General features: G+C 50.8%; 2 protein-coding genes across 6 annotated transcripts in view; one reads left to right on the forward strand and one right to left on the reverse strand.

The window, feature by feature from the left end:
- Positions 1 to 12,629, reverse strand: part of LOC140483939 (transmembrane and coiled-coil domains protein 1-like) — a 105,065-nt gene extending 92,436 nt beyond the window's left edge. Inside the window, exons 1-2 of one of the 4 annotated variants that reach the window (XR_011962069.1) lie at positions 12,457 to 12,629; positions 8,901 to 9,645 (exon numbers count right to left, since the gene is read on the reverse strand). Coding sequence is in view for 3 of the 4 variants with exons in the window: in XM_072582790.1 (XP_072438891.1) it covers positions 8,901 to 9,473 (573 nt within the window). In the remaining variant the exon portion in view is untranslated. Of the gene's footprint in view, positions 1 to 8,900; positions 9,646 to 11,686; positions 12,419 to 12,456 lie in introns of those variants that run through there. The other 3 variants (XM_072582790.1, XM_072582792.1, XM_072582791.1) reach the window with 3 other exon arrangements.
- An 87-nt stretch (positions 12,630 to 12,716) lies between these two features.
- abhd14a (abhydrolase domain containing 14A) overlaps positions 12,717 to 21,699 on the forward strand; it is a 38,954-nt gene continuing 29,971 nt past the window's right edge. Inside the window, exon 1 of one of the 2 annotated variants that reach the window (XM_072582800.1) lies at positions 12,717 to 12,766. The gene's annotated coding sequence lies outside the window, so the exon portion shown is untranslated. The remainder of the gene's footprint in view (positions 12,767 to 21,699) is intronic. The other variant, XM_072582798.1, reaches the window with a different exon arrangement.

The following is a 21,699-nucleotide window of genomic DNA, read 5'->3' on the forward strand; positions in this document are numbered from 1 at the left end:
CTCTGTTGGCTTCTGGGCAGCCTTTATTTAAAGGATGTGACAGCCTCAAGGTGTTATTGCTAGGCTATTAATCCAGAGACCCACTAATATTTTGGGGACTCGGGTTCAATAAAAATATGAATCTGGGATTAATAGTCTAATGATGACCATAAAACTGTTGCTGATTGTCAGAAAAAAATCTATTTGGTTCACTAATGTCCTTTAGGAAAGGAAATTTGCCATCCTTACTTGGTCTGACCTAGAAGGGCAGCACGGTGGCTCAGTGGTTAGCAAAGCTGCCTCACAGCGCCACGGACCCAGGTTCGCTTCTGGTCTCAGCTGACTCTCTGTGTGGATTTTCCACATTCTCCCCATGTCTGCATAGGTTTCCTCTGGGTGCTCCAGTTTCCTCCCACAGTCCAAAGTTGTGCCGATTAGATGGGTTGGCCATGGTAAATTGCCCATAGTGTCCAGGGATGAGCATGTTAGGTTGACTAGCCATGATAAGTGCAGGATTACAGGGATACGATGGGGGGGGGGGGATGTCCAGAGGGATGTTATTCAGAGGGTTGGTGTGAAGGGCCCAACGGCTACTTCCACATTGTAGGGATTCTATGTCCCTGAGGAGTGCTGCTGAACAAAGAGATCTGAGTGCCGGTTCATAGCCCCTTGAAAGTGGAGTCCCAGGTGGACAGGATAGTGAAGAGGCATTTGGTATGCTTGCCTTTATTGGTCAGTACATTGAGATATAGGAGTCAGGAGGTCATGTTGCAGCTGTACATGACATTGGTTAGGCCACTTCTGGAATATTGTGCGCAATTCTGGTCTCCCTGCTGAAGGAAGGATGTTGTGAAACTTGAAAGGGTGCAAATCAGGTTTACAAGGATAATGCCAGGGTTGGAGGGTTTGAGCTATAGGGAGAGGCCGAATAGACTGGGTCTATTTTCCCTTGAGTGTGAGACACTGATGGGTGGAACAGGTTGTAGGACAACAGATGACAAGGGCAGGGGAGCAAGTATAACAGGTTAAAATTGCAGCTAATTTCGGAACAGCAAGACAGACCACAGAAGTTTATAGACATGTATAAGGGGCATGGATAGGATAAATAGACAAGGTCTTTTCCCTGGGTTGAGAGTTCAAAACTACAGGGCATAGGTTTATGGTGACAGAGGCAAGATTTAAAAGTGACCTAAGGGGCAACATTTTCACAAAGAAAGTGGTGTGTGAGTGGAATTAACTGCCAGAAGAAGTGGTGGAGGCTGGTACAATTACAAGATTTAAAAGGCATCTGGATGGGGACATGAATAGGAAGGGCTTAGAGAGATACGGGCCAGAAGGTGACAAATGTGACTGGACTTATTTAGGATAGCTGGTTGGCACGGACAAGTTAGACTGTAGGGTCTGCTTCCATGCTGTACAGCTCTGACTGTATGACTCCATGTGACTCCTGACCCATAACAATGTGGTTGACTCAACTGCCTTCTGGGCAATTAGGGATGGGCAATAAATGCTTGCCTAGACAGTGACATCCACATCCTGTGAATGAATTCTAAAAAAAAATCAGGATGCTGTCATTATCACCTCCTCCGCCCACATCTGCGATTTATTCACTTTGTCCCAATATCATTTCCTTTGGCCTTATCTTACAAACTCTTTTGCTATTTGTTCTCCCCTGCTCTTCACCCTGTCAGATCTCTCTGTTCTTTTTTTCACCCTTCCACCTGTTCAAATGTGACTGCATGTCTATCTTTCTTCAGACAGGCTGCACACTCTCGTACTGACTTGCTGATTTTCAACAGTCTTAATCAGACAAAAGAGTCTGAATGCAGCCTTGCAGGATTAACGTGTTCCCTTCAATACAAGCACCTCAAACAGAGCAACCATTTTTTTTGAAAAAGAAACCAAATCTGAAATTTAGAAAAAACTTAGCAAGAGAATGAGGAGAGTTTGCTTTAGCTTATACCAGAGTTAGTTGGAACAGGTTGGAGGACAACAGACGACAAGGGGCAGGGGAGAAAGTATAACAGGTTAAAATTGCAGCTAATTTCGGAACAGCAAGACAGACCACAGCCACATAAGACTGGGAGTCAAACTCTTCAGATCTAAACAAAATCAAATGAGTCGTTAATCAGGATTGGGATAATACATCAAAATCCTGGAGGGCTGAATTACTGAGGCCGCATGTAACAGATCCACCAGTAGATAGTTGCAATGTGCAGCTAAGAATTTAAATACGATGTTGTGGTTCTGTTCACCGAGCTGGGAATTTGTCTTGCAAATGTTTCGTCCCCTGTCTAGGTGACATCCTCAGTGCTTGGGAGCCTCCTGGGAAGCACTTCTGTGCTGTTTCCTCCGGCCTGTCTCTGCCGCTTCCGGTTGTCAGTTCGAGCTGAGCACTGTAGTGGCCGGTATATAGGGTCCAGGTTGATGTGTTTGTTGATAGAGTCTGTGGATGAGTGCCATGCCTCTAGGAATTCCCTGGCTGTTCTCTGTTTGGCTTGTCCTATAATAGTAATGTTGTCCCAGTCAAATTCATGTTGCTTGTCGTCTGTGTGTGTGGCTACTAAGGATAGCTGGTCGTGTCGTTTCGTGGCTAGTTGGTGTTCATGTATACGGATCGTTAACTGTCTTCCTGTTTGTCCGATGTAGTGTTTTCTGCAGTCCTTGCATGGGATTTTGTACACTACATTGGTTTTGCTCATGCTGGGTATTGGGTCCTTCATTCTGGTGAGTTGTTGTCTGAGCGTGGCTGTTGGTTTGTGTGCTGTTATGAGTCCTAGTGGTTGCAGTAGTCTGGCTGTCAGTTCGGAAATGCTCCTGATGTATGGTAGTGTGGCTAGTCCTTTGGGTTGCGGCATGTCCTTGTTCCGTTGTCTCTCCCTTAGGCATCTGTTGATGAAATTGCGAGGATATCCGTTTTTGGCGAATACCTTGTATAGGTGTTCTTCTTCCTCTTTTTGCAATTCTGGTGTACTGCAGTGTGTTGTGGCCCTTTTGTGTGTGTTGGGGTGGTTGCTTTCGTAGTTTAGGACTTGGTCTGCGTGTGTGGCTTTCCTGTAAGCCTTTGTGGTGAATTCTCCGTTCAGTGTTCTCTGTACTGTCACGTCTAGGAATGGGAGTTGGTTGTCCTTTTCTTCCCCTCTAGTGAATCGGATTCCTGTGAGTGTGGCGTTGATGATCTGGTGTGTGTTCTCTATTTCTGTGTTTTTAATTATTACAAGGATGTCATCCACGTATCTGACCCAGAGTTTGGGTTGAATTTGTGGTAAGACTGTTTGTTCTAACATTTGCATTACTACTTCTGCTATGAGTCCAGAGATCGGTGAGCCCATTTAAATACGAAGCAGAGGTTCCTCACCAACAGTCATAGCTAGAGAGGTCAAAAAGGCCTTTCAGCCTATTAAGTCTGTGCCAGTCAAAGACAACCGCTGAGGGCTGGCAATCAGCAGTATGGGAGGCACATAGTTCGATATGAAGCAGCAGCTTGATGAAATACACTCTCTCTCTCTAAATTAATCAATGACCTCTGCATTAAGTTAGCAATCAAAATACTGCAGATGTTGAAAATTTGAAAAAAACAGTAGAAGACCAGGAAGACCCAGGCATGAAACACTCAACTTGTCTGTTCTGGCAAATTTCACAGTGCTTCAACAGAACACCAAAATGGGATCTGGTCATCTAGCCTCTCGAGCCTTGGCTATTATCGTGTTAGATCATTGCTAACTGGGATTTCCATTCAGCTTGTCCACCTTGGGCTCCACGTCTATTTATACCAAGACTCACCAATACCGATCATCAGAATATGAAAAGCCTTGGTTATGGGGAAAGAGAACAGATATAAATGTTGTGAACATCCTCTGGGACTTGGCCCAACAACCAGAAGAGCGAGGTGGGAGTGCTGTTGGGGGCTGTAATGGTCGGGGAAGGAAGGGGTTTAGGCGTTGTTAGACTAGATACACCACCATAATTCCTGGCAGGGCATTCCGAACCTAAACCTCTCCGTATGAACAAGTTTATTCATTTCTGCATTTATTTCTTTTGTGAATAATTTTAAACCTGTGTGTCTCATTCCTACAACTATTCTCATAAACCTGTTCTGCACTCTGCAATGGGTTCACAACCTTCCTAAAATCTGAAGAATTGTAGGCAAAACACCAGCTAAGGTCTAACCAGTTTTAAGATAAGCATAACCTCCCTGCCCCTGTATTCTATGCCACTTTTAATGAAGCCTAGAATACTGAAAGCTTTATTAACAGGTCTCTGCAGGGTTATGATGATACCACACTTAGTGAAGTTTTGGTCTCCCTACCCAAGAAAGGATATACTTGCCATAGAGGGGTGACACCAGAGATTCACTAGACTGATACCGGAGATATAGTATGAGGAGAGGTTGATTTGACTGGGCCTGTATTCTGTAGAATTTAGAAGAATGAGAGGAATCTGATTGAAACATATTAAATTATATCAGGGATGGACATACTCGACGGAAAGAGAATGCTCCCCTTGGCTGGGGAGTCTAGAAGTAGGTGACACAATCTCAGGATACAGGGTAGACCAGGTCAGGACAGAGGTCAGGAAATATTTCTTCACTCAAAAGGACACAGGACCTGTGAAATTCGCTCCCACATGGAGGCTGGGTCATTGAATATTTTCATGATCAAAATAGATAACTGTTTAAATTTTAAAAGGCATCACGGGACATGAAGAGAATGTAGAATATGGCATTGAGATACAAGATGAGCCATGATCATATTGAACGGCAGAGGTGGCTCAAAGGGCTGAATGGCCTATTCCTGCTCCTATGTTCTACATTACCTGTCTCATCACCTTTAACAGCTTACATACATACACTATACATCTTTTAGTCTAGTACCCACTATTTCATAGCGCCTGTCTATGTTGTTTACATTAAAAGGCATTACCTCACACTTCTCTGCATTGAACTTCACCTGCCACTTATTCGACTACTCCATCAACTTGTCAATGCCCTTTTGAAGTTCCCCACTGTCCTCTTCACTGTTTAAAACGCTCCCAAGTTTTGTATCATATGCATACTCCAGGTCCTAGGCTGACTCCCGAAGCCCGGATTCACAGGCTGAGCTGAGACTCTATGGCTAGGCCCGGGCCTCTGAAAGAGCAGAAGCATCAGTGAAAGAGGACCCCGATGTCCGGTAGTAGCACCTGGAAGAGTGTTGAATGGGAAACAGGAGGTACGGAACCTGTACATCTCAGATGCATGGCTCCAGCTTGGACGTGGCAGCAGGGAAGGCCTCACTGAGACCCCAGAGCCTGTTACAAAGCACTACTTTGGAGACCCCAGTCAATATCAAGCAGTGACTGGAGGAGCAGCAGTGGGAGGAACAAGAAGAGAGAAAGATCAACTCTATCGCAGTAAAATTTTACATTATTTTTAATGTTTCAAGATGGTGCCACAACATGTCGACACTTTACTATAACATATCAAAATGTACTTGACACTGTATTTTTTAAATATATAACAATAAATCTAAAGCTAAATTTAATCTACTCTGAAATTTCCCCCTACAATGTAAGATATAGATCTTTAATATATATACATATATTAATATATATATCAGAAAAAACAAGAAGGCCCAATGCCAACCTCTGGGGAATTCCCAACTCCTGGGGAATTCCAATATAAATCTTCCTTCAGTCTGAAAAATACCCATTGACTGCCACTCTGTTTCCTAGTATTCAGTCAATTTTGCATCCACACTGCATCGTGCATCTTCTGGAAGTCCAAGAATATGACATCAACAGCATCACCCTCACCATTCTCAGTCACCTTTTCAAAAACAAATCCAGCAAATCAGTTCAACTTGATTTTCCCTCAGAACCATACTGATACTTCTTCAGCAACCCACATTTTTCCTGTGATTAATCATTCAATCCTGAGTAATTATTGCTAGAATCTTTCTCACCATTGAAGTTAAACTGACAAAAAAAAATTGGTCCTAGATGTGTGGAAAAAAAGCCAGAATACAGGAAAGATGTATTTGCCTAAAAGGCAGAATAAACCTGGACATCTGGAAAAGCTCTTTGGTGTTTCATAGATTGCCACATCAAGGGAGCAGGACACTGCAATGTTGGAAATTGGACAAAGACAGATCCCAGGCTCACACAATAGGATTATGCATTACTCATGGCCAGAATACTCAGGAAGTGCTCTGAAACATATTAAATTCCGACACGGTAGGTCAGACTGGGTGCTCGGTGGATATTTCCCCCACACTGGTGAGGGAGGAGTTCAGAACAAGGGGTCATCATTTTAAGTAATGTGGGAGGGCATTTCAGACTGAGAGGAGGAGAAATTTCTTCACTCGGGCTAGTAAACCTATTGAATTCTCTACATAGAATGCTGTGGAAGTCAGTGAGTATATTCAGGAACGATTTCTAGAAGTTAAACATTTCAGAAGAGTGCTCTGTTGACTAAGAGGATCAGCCACTTTTGTATTGAATGGTGGAATGATTTTGATGGGCTGAGTGGCCTGTTCCTACTCCTATTTTCTATGTGCCCATGAGAGGCTGGCCTTTCTTAACCAATGACAGCTCCCACGAAGCAGTCAGAGACAAGCTGTCAGTGGGGAATGTGCCAAGAGCTCTCAGTCATGCATTCAACTATCTTTTGACCACCCTCGTTTACAGTAGAGCTTTCTGAAATGCACATTCACACACAAATATGTACCACTTGAAGGAGGGTTTGGTAAAATCCCAGGTAGACGACATTAATAGCATTTCAACAATACTAAGATAATGGGGGTGGGGAATAAACGCAACAACTATCATTAGAGGAAAAGTACCTGGAAAACAAATGGGGCTAAAGACTGATAAGTCCCTAGAACCTGATGAATGCACTGTCAAGAATAAAAGGAAGTAGCTCCAGAGGTAATGAATGCACTGGTTAGACTCTTCCAGGAACCCTTTAGCTTCTGGAAAAGTCCCAAAGGGCTGGACAACTGCCAACACCCTAATTCAAAAGAGACAGAGACAAAAAACAGAGTAGCTATAACAAGTTAGCGTTACATCTGTCATTATAATGATGTAATAGCAGTGCATTCAGAAATATATAATATGGTCAAGCAGAGTCAGCAGGGCCTCATGAAGAGGAAATCATGCTTGACAAATTTATCTCAGTTCTTCAAAGGAAGTAACAAGCAGGATAGATAAAGGGGAACCCATAACGTTTATGAATTCCCAAAAGCATTCAATAAAGTACCACACCAGACTACTTAATTAGATAACTGCCGATGGTATTGGGGGCCAATGTATTAGCATGGATGGAGGTTTGACTCATCAATAGAATACAGAGAGACAGGATGTCAACCTGTAACAAGTGGCAGTGCCAGTGCTGGGTGACATATATTCACAAAATACATTAATGCCTCAAATGACAAGTTTGTAGTAGGTGGGAAGACAAGCAATGTGGACGACAGAAGGATATATAACAGTGAGGGGGGAAAAGCCTGGCAGATGGAAATACATTATGGAAAAGATGCTGTGATGCACTTGGCAGGAAAAATAGAAGAACTGGATATTATTTAAATGGAGAAAGACAGCAGAAAGTTGCAGCACTGAGAGATTTGGGTGGTTGGCGGGAGGATGGCCAAGGGGAGGTCCTCATTCATGAATCACAAAAGATAGTATCCAGGTTCATGGATAATAGGAAGGACAACTGTATTCCTGGCCTTTATTTCAAATGGAGAAAAAAAGGAAGTTTTGCTAAAACTCTACAAGGCATTCGTCAGAGCATAGCTGGAATTCTGAGAACTTTGGTCCCCTTATCTGAGGAAAGATAAACTGGCACTGGAGTCAGTCCAGAGAAAGTTCCCTGTTATGATCCTCGGTATGGAGGGATCTCCTTATGAGGAGAAGTTGAGTAGTTTGGACCTGTACTCATTGGAGAAGAATGAGAGGAGACCTTATTGAAACATACAAGGCTTTTGAGGGGCTTGACAGGGCAGATGTGGAGAGGTAGCTTACGCTTGTAAAGTCTTGGATCTGAGGGCATAATCTCAGAATAAGGAGTTGCAAATTTTAGAGAGAAATGAGAATGAATTTTTTTCTCTCAGAGGGTAGTGAATCTTTATCGCAGAGAGCTGTCGAGGCTGGGTCATTAAAGACAGACAGATTTTTATTCAGCGAGGTAATCATGACTTTGGGGTTGAAATGGGAAAGTGGAGTTGAGGATTATCAGAACAGCATTGATCTCACTGAATGGTAGAACAAACACGATGGGTCAAATGGCCTACTTTGACTCCTACGTGACTGCAATATGATGTAGCACCCAGATAAAGCAAACCACCAGCTGAAGAAAATCCATAATTTTAAAGAATGATTTCAATGGGATCATAACTTCTCATTTGATTTTGTAGATATAGTCTCTGACTCAAGCCCCTCAGCCACAGGAAACAGAGTTCATGTTGACTCTGTCCTATCAGTGTCTTTGCAATATCAAACACAATATGCGTCACAATCTCCAACAATAACAGACCCAATTTCAAAATATTTCCTGGTCAGTGCATTTCCGCATTATATCTCACCAAGCATCGATTAACAGTCACTCTGGTTCTTTCAGCTCCTTCAGCAGGTTCAATAAGCCCTCAAAGTTAGGATCTCAATGTAATCAGCAAACACTGATTCCTAACAGTCCTGAGGAACACATCACTATTCATGAACAGTACCTCCTCATATGAGCACAAAGGCATTTGTCAAAGGAGCAGTGCTACTGTTGGTGCAGAGATTGGGGGATCTGTTACAAACCTATCAACACTAACACCTCAGCTACTCAAAGTGCAGCAAATTTACGATGCTTGCTTTACAAAGGGCTTTAACACTTAGCAACTGCTCAGAGTCTCCCAACAGCACAGGGACTTGCACCATGATAAAGAGAAAGCAATTACCCGATCCAGCTCATTTCCCGCATGAGGACTGAAGGCCAATGGCTCCGCAAACAACGAGGATGTTGGTGCATCGGTGGTCGAAGCAGATCGGGGTCTACTGGAGTGCAACAGGAGATAGCTCATACCTTCCGAGGCCGACTTGCGGGATATTTGCGGGCTGCCTCGGAGAGGATCCAACTTGCTTCTTCGGCTGTGCAGGCTCGAACCCCGTTTCATCATGGGCGTCACCCGGATCTGCTGCAGGACCCTGTTGAGCGTGGTAGCCTGGCTGGGGGGGTGGTGGGACACGGTGGACAAGCCCAGCTCCGTGGCTGGGCTGGAAGTCTCTGGACTTGGGGACTCCTGGTCAGCCTGAGCATGGAGGCCATCCTGGGGGGAGACAGAAGATCGGCGCCGCTGGGGGTGAAAGAGCTGCTTTAATCCCTGGCTCAGGGAGCCAAAATTCTCCAAAGCGTTCTGCGTTATCTTAGACAAGGAATGCTCGGAATCACTGGGCTTCTTGCACTCAGTCTCGGTGGGCCTGGTCCCGTTGTCTAGATCATTAAGTGAAGGCTCATTGTTAGTTTGCTCCATGAAGCTCTGGTTTGATCTCTAATTTTGTTTTAAGTGATATGTATTTACTGACAGATATATGGCCCAGGCCTCTGCAAATAAGTGGTCTCTTGGTGATCTAGCTTCTACATATCTGTGCAGTCAGGTTTAGGTTTCAGCATGCATACACCTGCCAGTGTCACACCATGCTCGTCTGACAGAAAAGGAAAAAAAGATGCAAACATTACATGTCATGCATATTTCATAAAATTATAAACTGGTGCGAGGTTCAACATTTCTGATCTCTTTGCACTGCTGTCGTTCAAAGTACAGGACTGTGACAAGTACTCCTGCAGCTTGACAATCCTTGTAGCTGCAGCCTTTTACCTAAGATCTCATTTATTCATCGGATTGACCTTCCAGAATCCTTCTCAGATCATGCTGGATGTTTATTACAATATTTATCATCTGGGCTTTGCCCAACATTTACACATTCTGCTTTCTGAGCATGGTTTGCTAGTAGATGATCAGTAGGAAGACAAACGGGATCTTTAAATCTCATGGGGAGAACATATTTATCGATTTACCTTGTGGCAAATATACGGAAAGCATTTGTGCTCAGATTATGGTGATCTGCACTCAAAGTGAAACGAGACTCAGGCATTGACAGATCAAAGAGATGAAGCCAATGCTGAAAGATCAGAAATCTTTTACCTTGCCACTGAGCATCCAAACTTAGATCAGAAGCTATGACTAAAAACAGTTAGAGCAGTGGCAACAGCAGCAATGAAACTAGCAGTCACGTATGCATAATAAATCTCGCAGCCATTCTAATTCACGTCTACAAGCGAGAAAACAAGTCTCAAAGTCAGCTGCATTTCTAATAGCAAGTTGCGTTAACGCTAAAATAGAACAAAGAACTGCGGGTCTGAAACAAACAGAACTAGAGCCGGGAAAAGCAGCAACAACTTCTGCAGCACACTTCACACAACAGCAAAGGTGATCAGTACAGTCACCCAGAATTTTAGGTAAGAATAGCTCCCATCCAGTTAAACTGCAATGTAACCAGGAACTCCATGGGCAGAGCATGTTTTGTGCTGTGCAATAGCAGGGTGATGTATTGCAGAGACAGTGGTGGGAACAAGACCATCACTACATGCTGCTTCTGAGTTATGGAGTAAATTATCCTGTTCGGTGTGGCACAAGCATGCAGTGGTCACTGTCCTTGATCCCCCAACTACCCACAACGGGAAGCCAGAGGGTTCCTCAGCTGGAGCACTAGCAAGACCAACACTCCTTCAACAAATGTCACACCTTTACCTGATCTCACCCTGCTCACCTCACAGCTCAGTGGGTATCCAAGAAATAGGAGTAGACCATTCAGTCCCTCAAGTCTGCTCCATCATTCAGTACCATCACAGCTAACCTAGGGCTACAACCTCATTTTCCTATCCAATCCCCATATCCTGAGATATATGAGTCCTTGGGACACTGTCTACCTCAGCCTCAAACAATAGAGATTCCACAACCCTTTGCTGGGGCACAGAATTCCAAAGGTTCAGAGCCTTTTGAAAGAATAATTTCTCTTCATCCCAACCCTAAATGATCAGTCCCATGTCCGGAGATTGCATACCGTCATTGCTGCCAGGGGAAACAACTTTTCATCGTCTACCCTGTCAAACCTCTTCCCACCTTTCCTTCTTCTAAACTCCACAGAATATTAACTCAATTTGAGGGGCGGATGAAAACAAGACTGCGCACACTATTCCAGATGTGGTCACATAAAAACTCTGTAAAACAAAGTGAGACTTCTTTATTTCAATCTCCATGCAAGAAGGTCCAACATACCATTTACCTTCCTCATTGCTTGAAATAGCTGAATATGAATGTTGCATTCCTTGTAAGTTCCTTTTAATATTAACTTTTCTCAACTTTTAAAATAACGTTCTGGTCTTTTTATTCTCACATATGCCCAAATAGAGTTCTGATTTCCAGAACCAGCTCAATAGCAACACCATCAACTTTCACCTGAGGTTATCCAGCTCACAAGCTCAGCCTACAGTGGTTCCTCTAGCACTACTTCACACTGGGAATAGAGCCTTTAGCAACCTGGTCCCCTAATCTGCCTTTTCAACCACTTTTTCCAGCATCCAGGCTGATGTGATCACCACAAATCTGAAGCATTCAGGAACATTCTGCTGTTGGATAATTGCACGTTGTTTTAAGCAGAGTCCTGATACAATACGAGTTCTTACTGTGGCCACGCCAGACTGACAGCAACTGAAGGTGTCGCATCTGAGTAACATTGACAAGGCCAGTGGAAGCATAAGATGAAGCCCAAACTCAGACTTGCCTGACACTCACAGAGTCACTACATTAGGTTTGAGAAGTCAAAGGCTAGTGTTGACTGGTCAAAGGTGGGGTGGGGGTCAAGTGATTTGGTCAGGGAGTGCTCATGAGGGAGGGGTCAAAGGTCACTAGATAAGTTAGGGTGGACATTAGCAGTAAAGATGGCAAGGGAATCAGCAGTGACTGGATAAGGACTAGGGGAGATCAATGGCCAGGTTTGTGAGGAGTCACTGGAAGATCAGAGTTGCCAATCAAGGTGCTGCCATTGGTCACTGGGTAAGGGGGATGAGAAGCCATCAGTCAATGTCAAGGAAGAAGTCAGGGATCATTGGTCAAGGGGAGGTCAGAGGTCACCAATCAGGGGTCACGGGGAGGTCAGAGGTCACCAATCAGGGATCACCATCAGTGGTCAAGGGGAGATCAGTCATCACTGGTCAAAGTGGGTGGAGGGGTCAACAGTCAGTGATCGAGAGAGGGTCATAGGTCATGGCTCAAGGAGGTCAGATATCACTGGTCAACAGGGGTCATCTTTCAATGGTCAAGAGCAGGTCAGATGTCACTGGTCAAAGGGTACCCGGTGCCATTGTCCGAAGCAGGATGACTCTGTCAGGGATCAGTCAAGCCCGAGGGGGGGGGGGGTGTGTGCTGATGACAGTAAAGCTGAGCTGCTACCTACCGCAGCCCGGGCAGGGTAGCGCCGGGAGACAGCACGGGGAATGAGCTTGGCATAGCCCGGGAGTGCGGGCCGCACGCAGCTGGAGAACTGAAGCGCGGTCTCCGGGAGACACTCGCTCAGGCACCGGGCCCGGCACCGGCGACGGGAGCGTCAACACCGCGGCATGGCGTCAGCACGCACCACCGCCAGCCAATCACCGCCCGCCGCTGCGGAACGTCAGCTGCGTCTTACCGTCATCAGCGGGGGGCGGGGCTCGGGGCTCGTCACCCGTCACCGGGGAGACCGTGGGGGGAGGGGAAACAGTATGAAGGTAATACCAGAGTGAGTGAGAGATACACACACACAGAGACAGAGACAGAGACAGAGACAGTGTGAGTGATAGAGGAGTATAGAGGGAGTGCGGGAGAGGAATACAGAGAGATGGGAATAGACACAGAGAGAGAGATGGGGAGGGGGAGTGTGAGAGAGAGATAAACAGGTGGAGGGAGAGAGAGGGTGAGTGTGAGAGAGACGTAGGTGGAGGGGGGTGAGTGTGAGAGAGACGTAGGTGGCGGGGGGTGAGTGTGAGAGAGATGGAGGTGGAGGGGGGTGAGTGTGAGAGAGACGTAGAGGGAGGGGGACCATGTACGAGAGACGTAGGTTGGGGGGGGGTGAGTGTGAGAGAGACGTAGGTGGAGGGGGGTGAGTGTGAGAGAGATGTAGATGGAGAGAGGGAGGGGGACCGTGTGCGAGAGACGTAGGTGGGGGGGGGGGTGAGTGTGAGAGAGATGGAGGTGGCGGGGGGGGATGAGTGTGAGAGAGACGTAGAGGGAGGGGGACCGTGTGCGAGAGACGTAGATGGGGGGGTGAGTGTGAGAGAGACGTAGATGGAGAGAGGGAGGGGGACCGTGTGCGAGAGACGTAGGTGGGGGGGTGAGTGTGAGAGAGACGTAGATGGAGAGAGGGAGGGGGACCGTGTGCGAGAGACGTAGGTGGGGGGGTGAGTGTGATAGAGATGGAGGTGGCAGGGGGGGATGAGTGTGAGAGAGACGTAGATGGCGGGGGGGTGAGTGTGAGAGAGACGTAGATGGAGGGGGGATGAGTGTGAGAGAGACGTAGATGGCGGGGGGGTGAGTGTGAGAGAGACGTAGAGGGAGGGGGACCGTGTGCGAGAGACGTAGATGGGGGGGTGAGTGTGAGAGAGACGTAGGTGGCGGGGGGGGGTGAGAGTGAGAGAGACGTAGGTGGCGGGGGGGGGTGAGTGTGAGAGAGACGTAGGTGGCGGGGGGGTGAGTGTGAGAGAGACGTAGGTGGCGGGGGGGGTGAGTGTGAGAGAGACGTAGATGGGGGGGGTGAGTGTGAGAGAGACGTAGATGGGGGGGGTGAGTGTGAGAGAGACGTAGATGGGGGGGTGAGTGTGAGAGAGACGTAGAGGGAGGGGGACCGTGTGCGAGAGACGTAGGTGGGGGGGGGGGTGAGTGTGAGAGAGACGTAGGTGGAGGGGGGTGAGTGTGAGAGAGATGTAGATGGAGAGAGGGAGGGGGACCGTGTGCGAGAGACGTAGGTGGGGGGGTGAGTGTGATAGAGATGGAGGTGGCGGGGGGGGATGAGTGTGAGAGAGACGTAGATGGCGGGGGGGTGAGTGTGAGAGAGACGTAGATGGAGGGGGGGTGAGTGTGAGAGAGACGTAGATGGAGGGGGGGTGAGTGTGAGAGAGACGTAGATGGAGGGGCGGTGAGTGTGAGAGAGACGTAGAGGGAGGGGGACCGTGTGCGAGAGACGTAGATGGGGGGGGTGAGTGTGAGAGAGACGTAGGTGGCGGGGGGGGGTGAGTGTGAGAGAGACGTAGGTGGCGGGGGGGGTGAGTGTGAGAGAGACGTAGGTGGCGGGGGGGTGAGTGTGAGAGAGATGTAGATGGAGAGAGGGAGGGGGACCGTGTGCGAGAGACGTAGGTGGGGGGGTGAGTGTGAGAGAGATGGAGGTGGCGGGGGGGGATGAGTGTGAGAGAGACGTAGATGGAGGGGGGGTGAGTGTGAGAGAGACGTAGATGGAGGGGGGGTGAGTGTGAGAGAGACGTAGATGGAGGGGGGGTGAGTGTGAGAGAGACGTAGATGGAGGGGGGGTGAGTGTGAGAGAGACGTAGATGGAGGGGGGTGAGTGTGAGAGAGACGTAGATGGAGGGGGGGTGAGTGTGAGAGAGACGTAGATGGAGGGGGGGTGAGTGTGAGAGAGACGTAGATGGAGGGGGGGTGAGTGTGAGAGAGACGTAGATGGAGGGGGGGGTGAGTGTGAGAGAGACGTAGATGGAGGGGGGGGTGAGTGTGAGAGAGACGTAGATGGGGAGAGGGGGGAGTGTGTGAGAGAGACGTAGATGGGGAGAGGGGGGAGTGTGTGAGAGAGACGTAGATGGGGAGAGGGGGGAGTGTGTGAGAGAGACGTAGATGGGGAGAGGGGGGAGTGTGTGAGAGAGACGTAGGTGGGTGGGGGAGTGTGTGAGGGAGACGTAGGTGGGTGGGGGAGTGTGTGAGGGAGACGTAGGTGGGTGGGGGAGTGTGTGAGAGAGACGTAGATGGAGAGGGGGTGAGTGTGTGAGAGACATAGATGGAGGGGGGGTGAGTGTGTGAGAGACATAGATGGAGGGGGGGAGTGTGTGAGAGAGACGTAGGTGGCGGGGGGAGTGTGTGAGAGAGACGTAGATGGGGGGGAGCATGTGAGAGATGTAGGTGGGGTGGGAGTGTGTGGGAGAGACGCAGATGGGGGGGGGAGGGAGTGTGTGAGAGAGACGTACATGGGGGTGTGGGGGAAGTGTGTGAGACGTAGATGGGGGGAGGCAGTGTGTGAGAGAGACTTAGGTGAGGGGAGGGAAGTGTGTGAGAAAGACATAGATGGAGAGGTGGTGGAGTGTATGAGTGAGACGTGGATGGAGAGGGGGGGGAGTGTGTGAGAGACATAGATGGGGGAGTGTGTGAGAGAGACGTAGATGGAGAGGGGGAAGTGTGTGAGAGATACGTAAATGGAGGGGGGGGGGAAGTGTGTGAGAGAGACGTAGATGGGGGGGGAGTGTGTGAGAGAGACGTAGATGGGGGGGGAGTGTGTGAGAGAGACGTAGATGGGGGGGGAGTGTGTGAGAGAGACGTAGATGGGGGGGTGAGTGTGCGAGAGAGACATAGATGGGGGGGAGTGTGTGAGAGAGAGGTAGGTAGAGGGGGGTGAGTGTGAGAGAGATGTAGGTAGAGGGGGGGTGAGTGTGACAGAGATGTAGTTGTGGGGGGGGGGGAGTGTGAGAGATGGAGATGGGGGGGTGGGGAGTGTATGAGTGAGACGTAGATGGGGGGAGAGTGTGTGAGAGAGACTTAGATGGGGGGGGAAGTGTGTGAGAGAGACGTAGATGGGGGGGGGGGAAGTGTGTGAGAGAGACGTAGATGGGGGGGGGGGAAGTGTGTGAGAGAGACGTAGATGGGGGGGGGGAAGTGTGTGAGAGAGACGTAGATGGGGGGGGAAGTGTGTGAGAGAGACATAGATGGAGCGGGGGGGGAGTGTGTGAGAGACGTAGGTGGGGGGGTGAGTGTGAGAGAGATGTACTTGTGGGGGGGTAGTGTGAGAGATGGAGATGGGGGGGTGGGGAGTGTATGAGTGAGACGTAGATGGAGAGGAGGGAGTGTGTGAGAGAGAAGTAGGTGGGGTGCGAGTGTGTGAGAGAGACGTAGATGGGGGGGGAAGTGTGTGAGAGAGACGTAGATGGGGGGGGGAGTGTGTAAGAGAGACCTAGATGGGGGGGGGGGGAGTGTGTGAGAGAGACGTAGATGGGGGGGGAGTGTGTGAGAGAGACGTAGATGGGGGGGGGAGTGTGTGAGAGAGACGTAGATGGGGGGGGGGAGTGTGTGAGAGACGTAGATGGGGGGGAGGGGGGAGTGTGTGAGAGAGACGTAGATGGGGGGGTGTGTGAGAGAGACATAGATGGGGGGGGGGGGAGTGTGTGAGAGACGTAGATGGGGGGGGGAAGTGTGTGAGAGACGTAGATGGGGGGGGGAAGTGTGTGAGAGAGAAGTAGGTGGGGTGCGAGTGTGTGAGAGAGACGTAGATGGGGGGGGAGTGTGTGAGAGACGTAGATGGGGGGGAGTGTGTGAGAGAAGTAGATGGGGGGGAGGGGGGAGTGTGTGAGAGAGACGTAGATGGGGGTGGAGTGTGTGAGAGACGTAGATGGGGGGGGGGGGGGGGAGTGTGTGAGAGAGACGTAGATGGGGGGGGAAGTGTGTGAGAGACGTAGATGGGGGGGGAGTGTGTGAGAGAGAAGTAGGTGGGGGGGGTGTGTGAGAGAGAAGTAGGTGGGGTGCGAGTGTGTGAGAGAGACGTAGATGGGGGGGGGAGTGTGTGAGAGAGACGTAGATGGGGGGGGGGAGTGTGTGAGAGAGACGTAGATGGGGGGGGGAGTGTGTGAGAGACGTAGATGGGGGGGGGAGTGTGTGAGAGACGTAGATGGGGGGGGGGGAGAGTGTGTGAGAGAGAAGTGGGGGGGGGAGTGTGTGAGAGTGAAGTGGGGGGGGGAGTGTGTGAGAGTGAAGTGGGGGGGGAGAGTGTGTGAGAGAGAAGTAGATGGAGGGGGGAGTGTGTGAGAGAGAAGTAGATGGAGGGGGGAGTGTGTGAGAGAGAAGTAGATGGAGGGGGGAGTGTGTGAGAGAGAAGTAGATGGAGGGGGGAGTGTGTGAGAGAGAAGTAGATGGAGGGGGGAGTGTGTGAGAGAGAAGTAGATGGAGGGGGGAGTGTGTGAGAGAGACGTAGATGGGGGGGGGGAGTGTGAGAGAGACGTAGATGGGGGGGGGAGTGTGTGAGAGACGTAGATGGGGGGGAGGCAGTGTGTGAGAGAGAAGTAGGTGGGGTGCGAGTGTGTGAGAGAGACGTAGATGGGGGGGTGAGTGTGTGAGAGAGACATAGATGGAGCGGGGGGGGGAGGTGAGTGTGTGAGAGAGATGTAGAGGGGGAAGTGTGTGAGAGAGACGTAGGTTAGGGGGGGGTGAGTGTGAGAGAGATGTAGTTGTGGGGGGGGGGGAGTGTGAGAGAGATGTAGGTAGAGGGGGGGTGAGTGTGAGAGAGATGTAGTTGTGGGGGGGGGGGGGGAGTGTGAGAGATGGAGATGGGGGCGTGGGGAGTGTATGAGTGAGACGTAGATGGAGAGGAGGGAGTGTGTGAGAGAGACTTAGATGGGGGGGTGAGTGTGACAGAGATGTAGTTGTGGGGGGGGGGGAGTGTGAGAGATGGAGATGGGGGGGTGGGGAGTGTATGAGTGAGACGTAGATGGGGGGAGAGTGTGTGAGAGAGACTTAGATGGGGGGGTGAGTGTTTGAGAGAGACGTAGATGGGGGGGGGGGGAAGTGTGTGAGAGAGACATAGATGGGGGGGAAGTGTGTGAGAGAGACATAGATGGGGGGGGAGAAGTGTGTGAGAGAGACATAGATGGGGGAGAAGTGTGTGAGAGAGACATAGATGGGGGGGAAGTGTGTGAGAGAGACATAGATGGGGGGAAGTGTGTGAGAGAGACGTAGATGGGGGGGAGGCAGTGTGTGAGAGAGACGTAGATGGGGGGGAGGCAGTGTGTGAGAGAGACATAGATGGGGGGGAGGCAGTGTGTGAGAGAGACGTAGATGAGGGGGGGTGAGTGTGTGAGAGAGACGTAGATGAGGGGGGGTGAGTGTGTGAGAGAGACGTAGATGGGGGGGTGAGTGTGTGAGAGAGACGTAGATGGGGGGGGTGAGTGTGTGAGAGAGACGTAGATGGGGGGGGTGAGTGTGTGAGAGAGACGTACATGGGGGGGTGAGTGTGCGAGAGAGACATAGATGGGGGGGGGAGTGTGTGAGAGAGACGTAGATGAGGGGGGGTGAGTGTGTGAGAGAGACGTAGATGAGGGGGGGTGAGTGTGTGAGAGAGACGTAGATGGGGGGGGTGAGTGTGTGAGAGAGACGTAGATGGGGGGGGTGAGTGTGCGAGAGAGACATAGATGGGGGGGGGGAGTGTGTGAGAGAGAGGTAGGTAGAGGGGGGTGAGTGTGAGAGAGATGTAGGTAGAGGGGGGGTGAGTGTGAGAGAGATGTAGTTGTGGGGGGGGGGGAGTGTGAGAGATGGAGATGGGGGGGTGGGGAGTGTATGAGTGAGACGTAGATGGGGGGAGAGTGTGTGAGAGAGACTTAGATGGGGGGGTGAGTGTTTGAGAGAGACGTAGATGGGTGGGGGGGAAGTGTGTGAGAGAGGCGTAGATGGGGGGGGGGAAGTGTGTGAGAGAGACATAGATGGGGGGAAGTGTGTGAGAGAGACGTAGATGGGGGGGGGGGAAGTGTGTGAGAGAGACGTAGATGGGGGGGGGAAGTGTGTGAGAGAGACGTAGATGGGGGGGGGAAGTGTGTGAGAGAGACGTAGATGGGGGGGGGAAGTGTGTGAGAGAGACGTAGATGGGGGGGGGAAGTGTGTGAGAGAGACGTAGATGGGGGGGGAAGTGTGTGAGAGAGACATAGATGGAGCGGGGGGGGGAGTGTGTGAGAGACGTAGGTGGGGGGGTGAGTGTGAGAGAGATGTACTTGTGGGGGGGTAGTGTGAGAGACGTAGATGGGGGGGGAAGTGTGTGAGAGAGACGTAGATGGGGGGGGGAGTGTGTGTGATAGATACATGGGGGAGGGATGTGTGTGAGAGAGACGTAGATGGAGGGGGGGGAGTGTGTGCGAGAGACGTAGGTGGAGATGTGGTAGAGTGTATGAGTGAGACGTAGATGGGGGGGGGGGGAGTGTGAGAGAGACGTAGATGGGGGGAGTGAGTGTGTGTGATAGATACATGGGGGAGGGATGTGTGTGAGAGAGACGTAGATGGAGGGGGGGGGAGTGTGTGCGAGAGACGTAGGTGGAGATGTGGTAGAGTGTATGAGTGAGACGTAGATGGGGGGGGGGGAGTGTGAGAGAGACGTAGATGGGGGGAGTGAGTGTGTGTGATAGATACATGGGGGAGGGATGTGTGTGAGAGAGACGTAGATGGAGGGGGGGGAGTGTGTGCGAGAGACGTAGGTGGAGATGTGGTAGAGTGTATGAGTGAGACGTAGATGGGGGGGGGGGAAGAGTGTGAGAGACGTAGATGAGGGGGGGTGAGTGTGTGTGAGAGACGTAGATGAGGGGGGGTGAGTGTGTGAGAGAGACGTAGATGAGGGGGGGTGAGTGTGTGAGAGAGACGTAGATGGGGGGGGTGAGTGTGTGAGAGAGACGTAGATGGGAGGAGTGAGTGTGTGTGATAGATACATGGGGGAGGGATGTGTGTGAGAGAGACGTAGATGGAGGGGGGGGAGTGTGTGCGAGAGACGTAGGTGGAGATGTGGTAGAGTGTATGAGTGAGACGTAGATGGGGGGGGGGAAGTGTGTGAGAGACGTAGATGAGGGGGGGTGAGTGTGTGAGAGAGACGTAGATGAGGGGGGGTGAGTGTGTGAGAGAGACGTAGATGGGGGGGTGAGTGTGTGAGAGAGACGTAGATGGGGGGGTGAGTGTGCGAGAGAGACATAGATGGGGGGGGAGTGTGTGAGAGAGAGGTAGGTAGAGGGGGGTGAGTGTGAGAGAGATGTAGTTGTGGGGGGGGGGGAGTGTGAGAGATGGAGATGGGGGGGTGGGGAGTGTATGAGTGAGACGTAGATGGGGGGAGAGTGTGTGAGAGAGACTTAGATGGGGGGGGGGAGGCAGTGTGTGAGAGAGACATAGATGGGGGGGGAGAAGTGTGTGAGAGAGACGTAGATGGGGGGAGGCAGTGTGTGAGAGAGACGTAGATGGGGGGGGTGAGTGTGTGAGAGAGACGTAGATGAGGGGGGGTGAGTGTGTGAGAGAGACGTAGATGAGGGGGGGTGAGTGTGTGAGAGAGACGTAGATGAGGGGGGGTGAGTGTGTGAGAGAGACGTAGATGAGGGGGGGTGAGTGTGTGAGAGAGACGTAGATGAGGGGGGGTGAGTGTGTGAGAGAGACGTAGATGGGGGGGTGAGTGTGTGAGAGAGACGTAGATGGGGGGGTGAGTGTGTGAGAGAGACGTAGATGGGGGGGGTGAGTGTGTGAGAGAGACGTAGATGGGGGGGTGAGTGTGTGAGAGAGACGTACATGGGGGGGGTGAGTGTGCGAGAGAGACATAGATGGGGGGGGAGTGTGTGAGAGAGACGTAGATGGGGGGGGGAGTGTGTGAGAGAGAGGTAGGTAGAGGGGGGTGAGTGTGAGAGAGATGTAGGTAGAGGGGGGGTGAGTGTGAGAGAGATGTAGTTGTGGGGGGGGGGAGTGTGTGAGAGAGACGTAGATGGGGGGGTGAGTGTTTGAGAGAGACGTAGATGGGGGGGGGAAGTGTGTGAGAGAGACGTAGATGGGGGGGAGGCAGTGTGTGAGAGAGACATAGATGGGGGGGGAAGGTGTGTGAGAGAGACATAGATGGGGGGGGAAGTGTGTGAGAGAGACATAGATGGAGCGGGGGGGGGGAGTGTGTGAGAGACGTAGGTGGGGGGGTGAGTGTGAGAGAGATGTACTTGTGGGGGGGTAGTGTGAGAGATGGAGATGGGGGGGTGGGGAGTGTATGAGTGAGACGTAGATGGAGAGGAGGGAGTGTGTGAGAGAGAAGTAGGTGGGGTGCGAGTGTGTGAGAGAGACGTAGATGGGGGGGGAAGTGTGTGAGAGAGACGTAGATGGGGGGGGGAGTGTGTAAGAGAGACCTAGATGGGGGGTGGGGAGTGTGTGAGAGAGACGTAGATGGGGGGGGAGTGTGTGAGAGAGACGTAGATGGGGGGGGAGTGTGTGAGAGAGACGTAGATGGGGGGGGGAGTGTGTGAGAGACGTAGATGGGGGGGGGAGTGTGTGAGAGACGTAGATGGGGGCGAGGGGGGAGTGTGTGAGAGAGACGTAGATGGGGGGGTGTGTGAGAGAGACGTAGATGGGGGGGGGAGTGTGTGAGAGACGTAGATGGGGGGGAGGGGGGAGTGTGTGAGAGAGACGTAGATGGGGGGGTGTGTGAGAGAGACGTAGATGGGGGGGGGGGGGGAGTGTGTGAGAGACGTAGATGGGGGGGGGGGAAGTGTGTGAGAGACGTAGATGGGGGGGGGGAGTGTGTGAGAGACGTAGATGGGGGGGGGGGGAGTGTGTGAGAGAGAAGTGGGGGGGGGAGTGTGTGAGAGAGAAGTGGGGGGGGGAGTGTGTGAGAGTGAAGTGGGGGGGGGAGAGTGTGTGAGAGAGAAGTAGATGGAGGGGGGAGTGTGTGAGAGAGAAGTAGATGGAG

The sequence above is a fragment of the Chiloscyllium punctatum genome, chromosome 12, assembly GCF_047496795.1.
Source record: "Chiloscyllium punctatum isolate Juve2018m chromosome 12, sChiPun1.3, whole genome shotgun sequence".
In the NCBI taxonomy this organism is placed as follows: domain Eukaryota; kingdom Metazoa; phylum Chordata; class Chondrichthyes; order Orectolobiformes; family Hemiscylliidae; genus Chiloscyllium; species Chiloscyllium punctatum.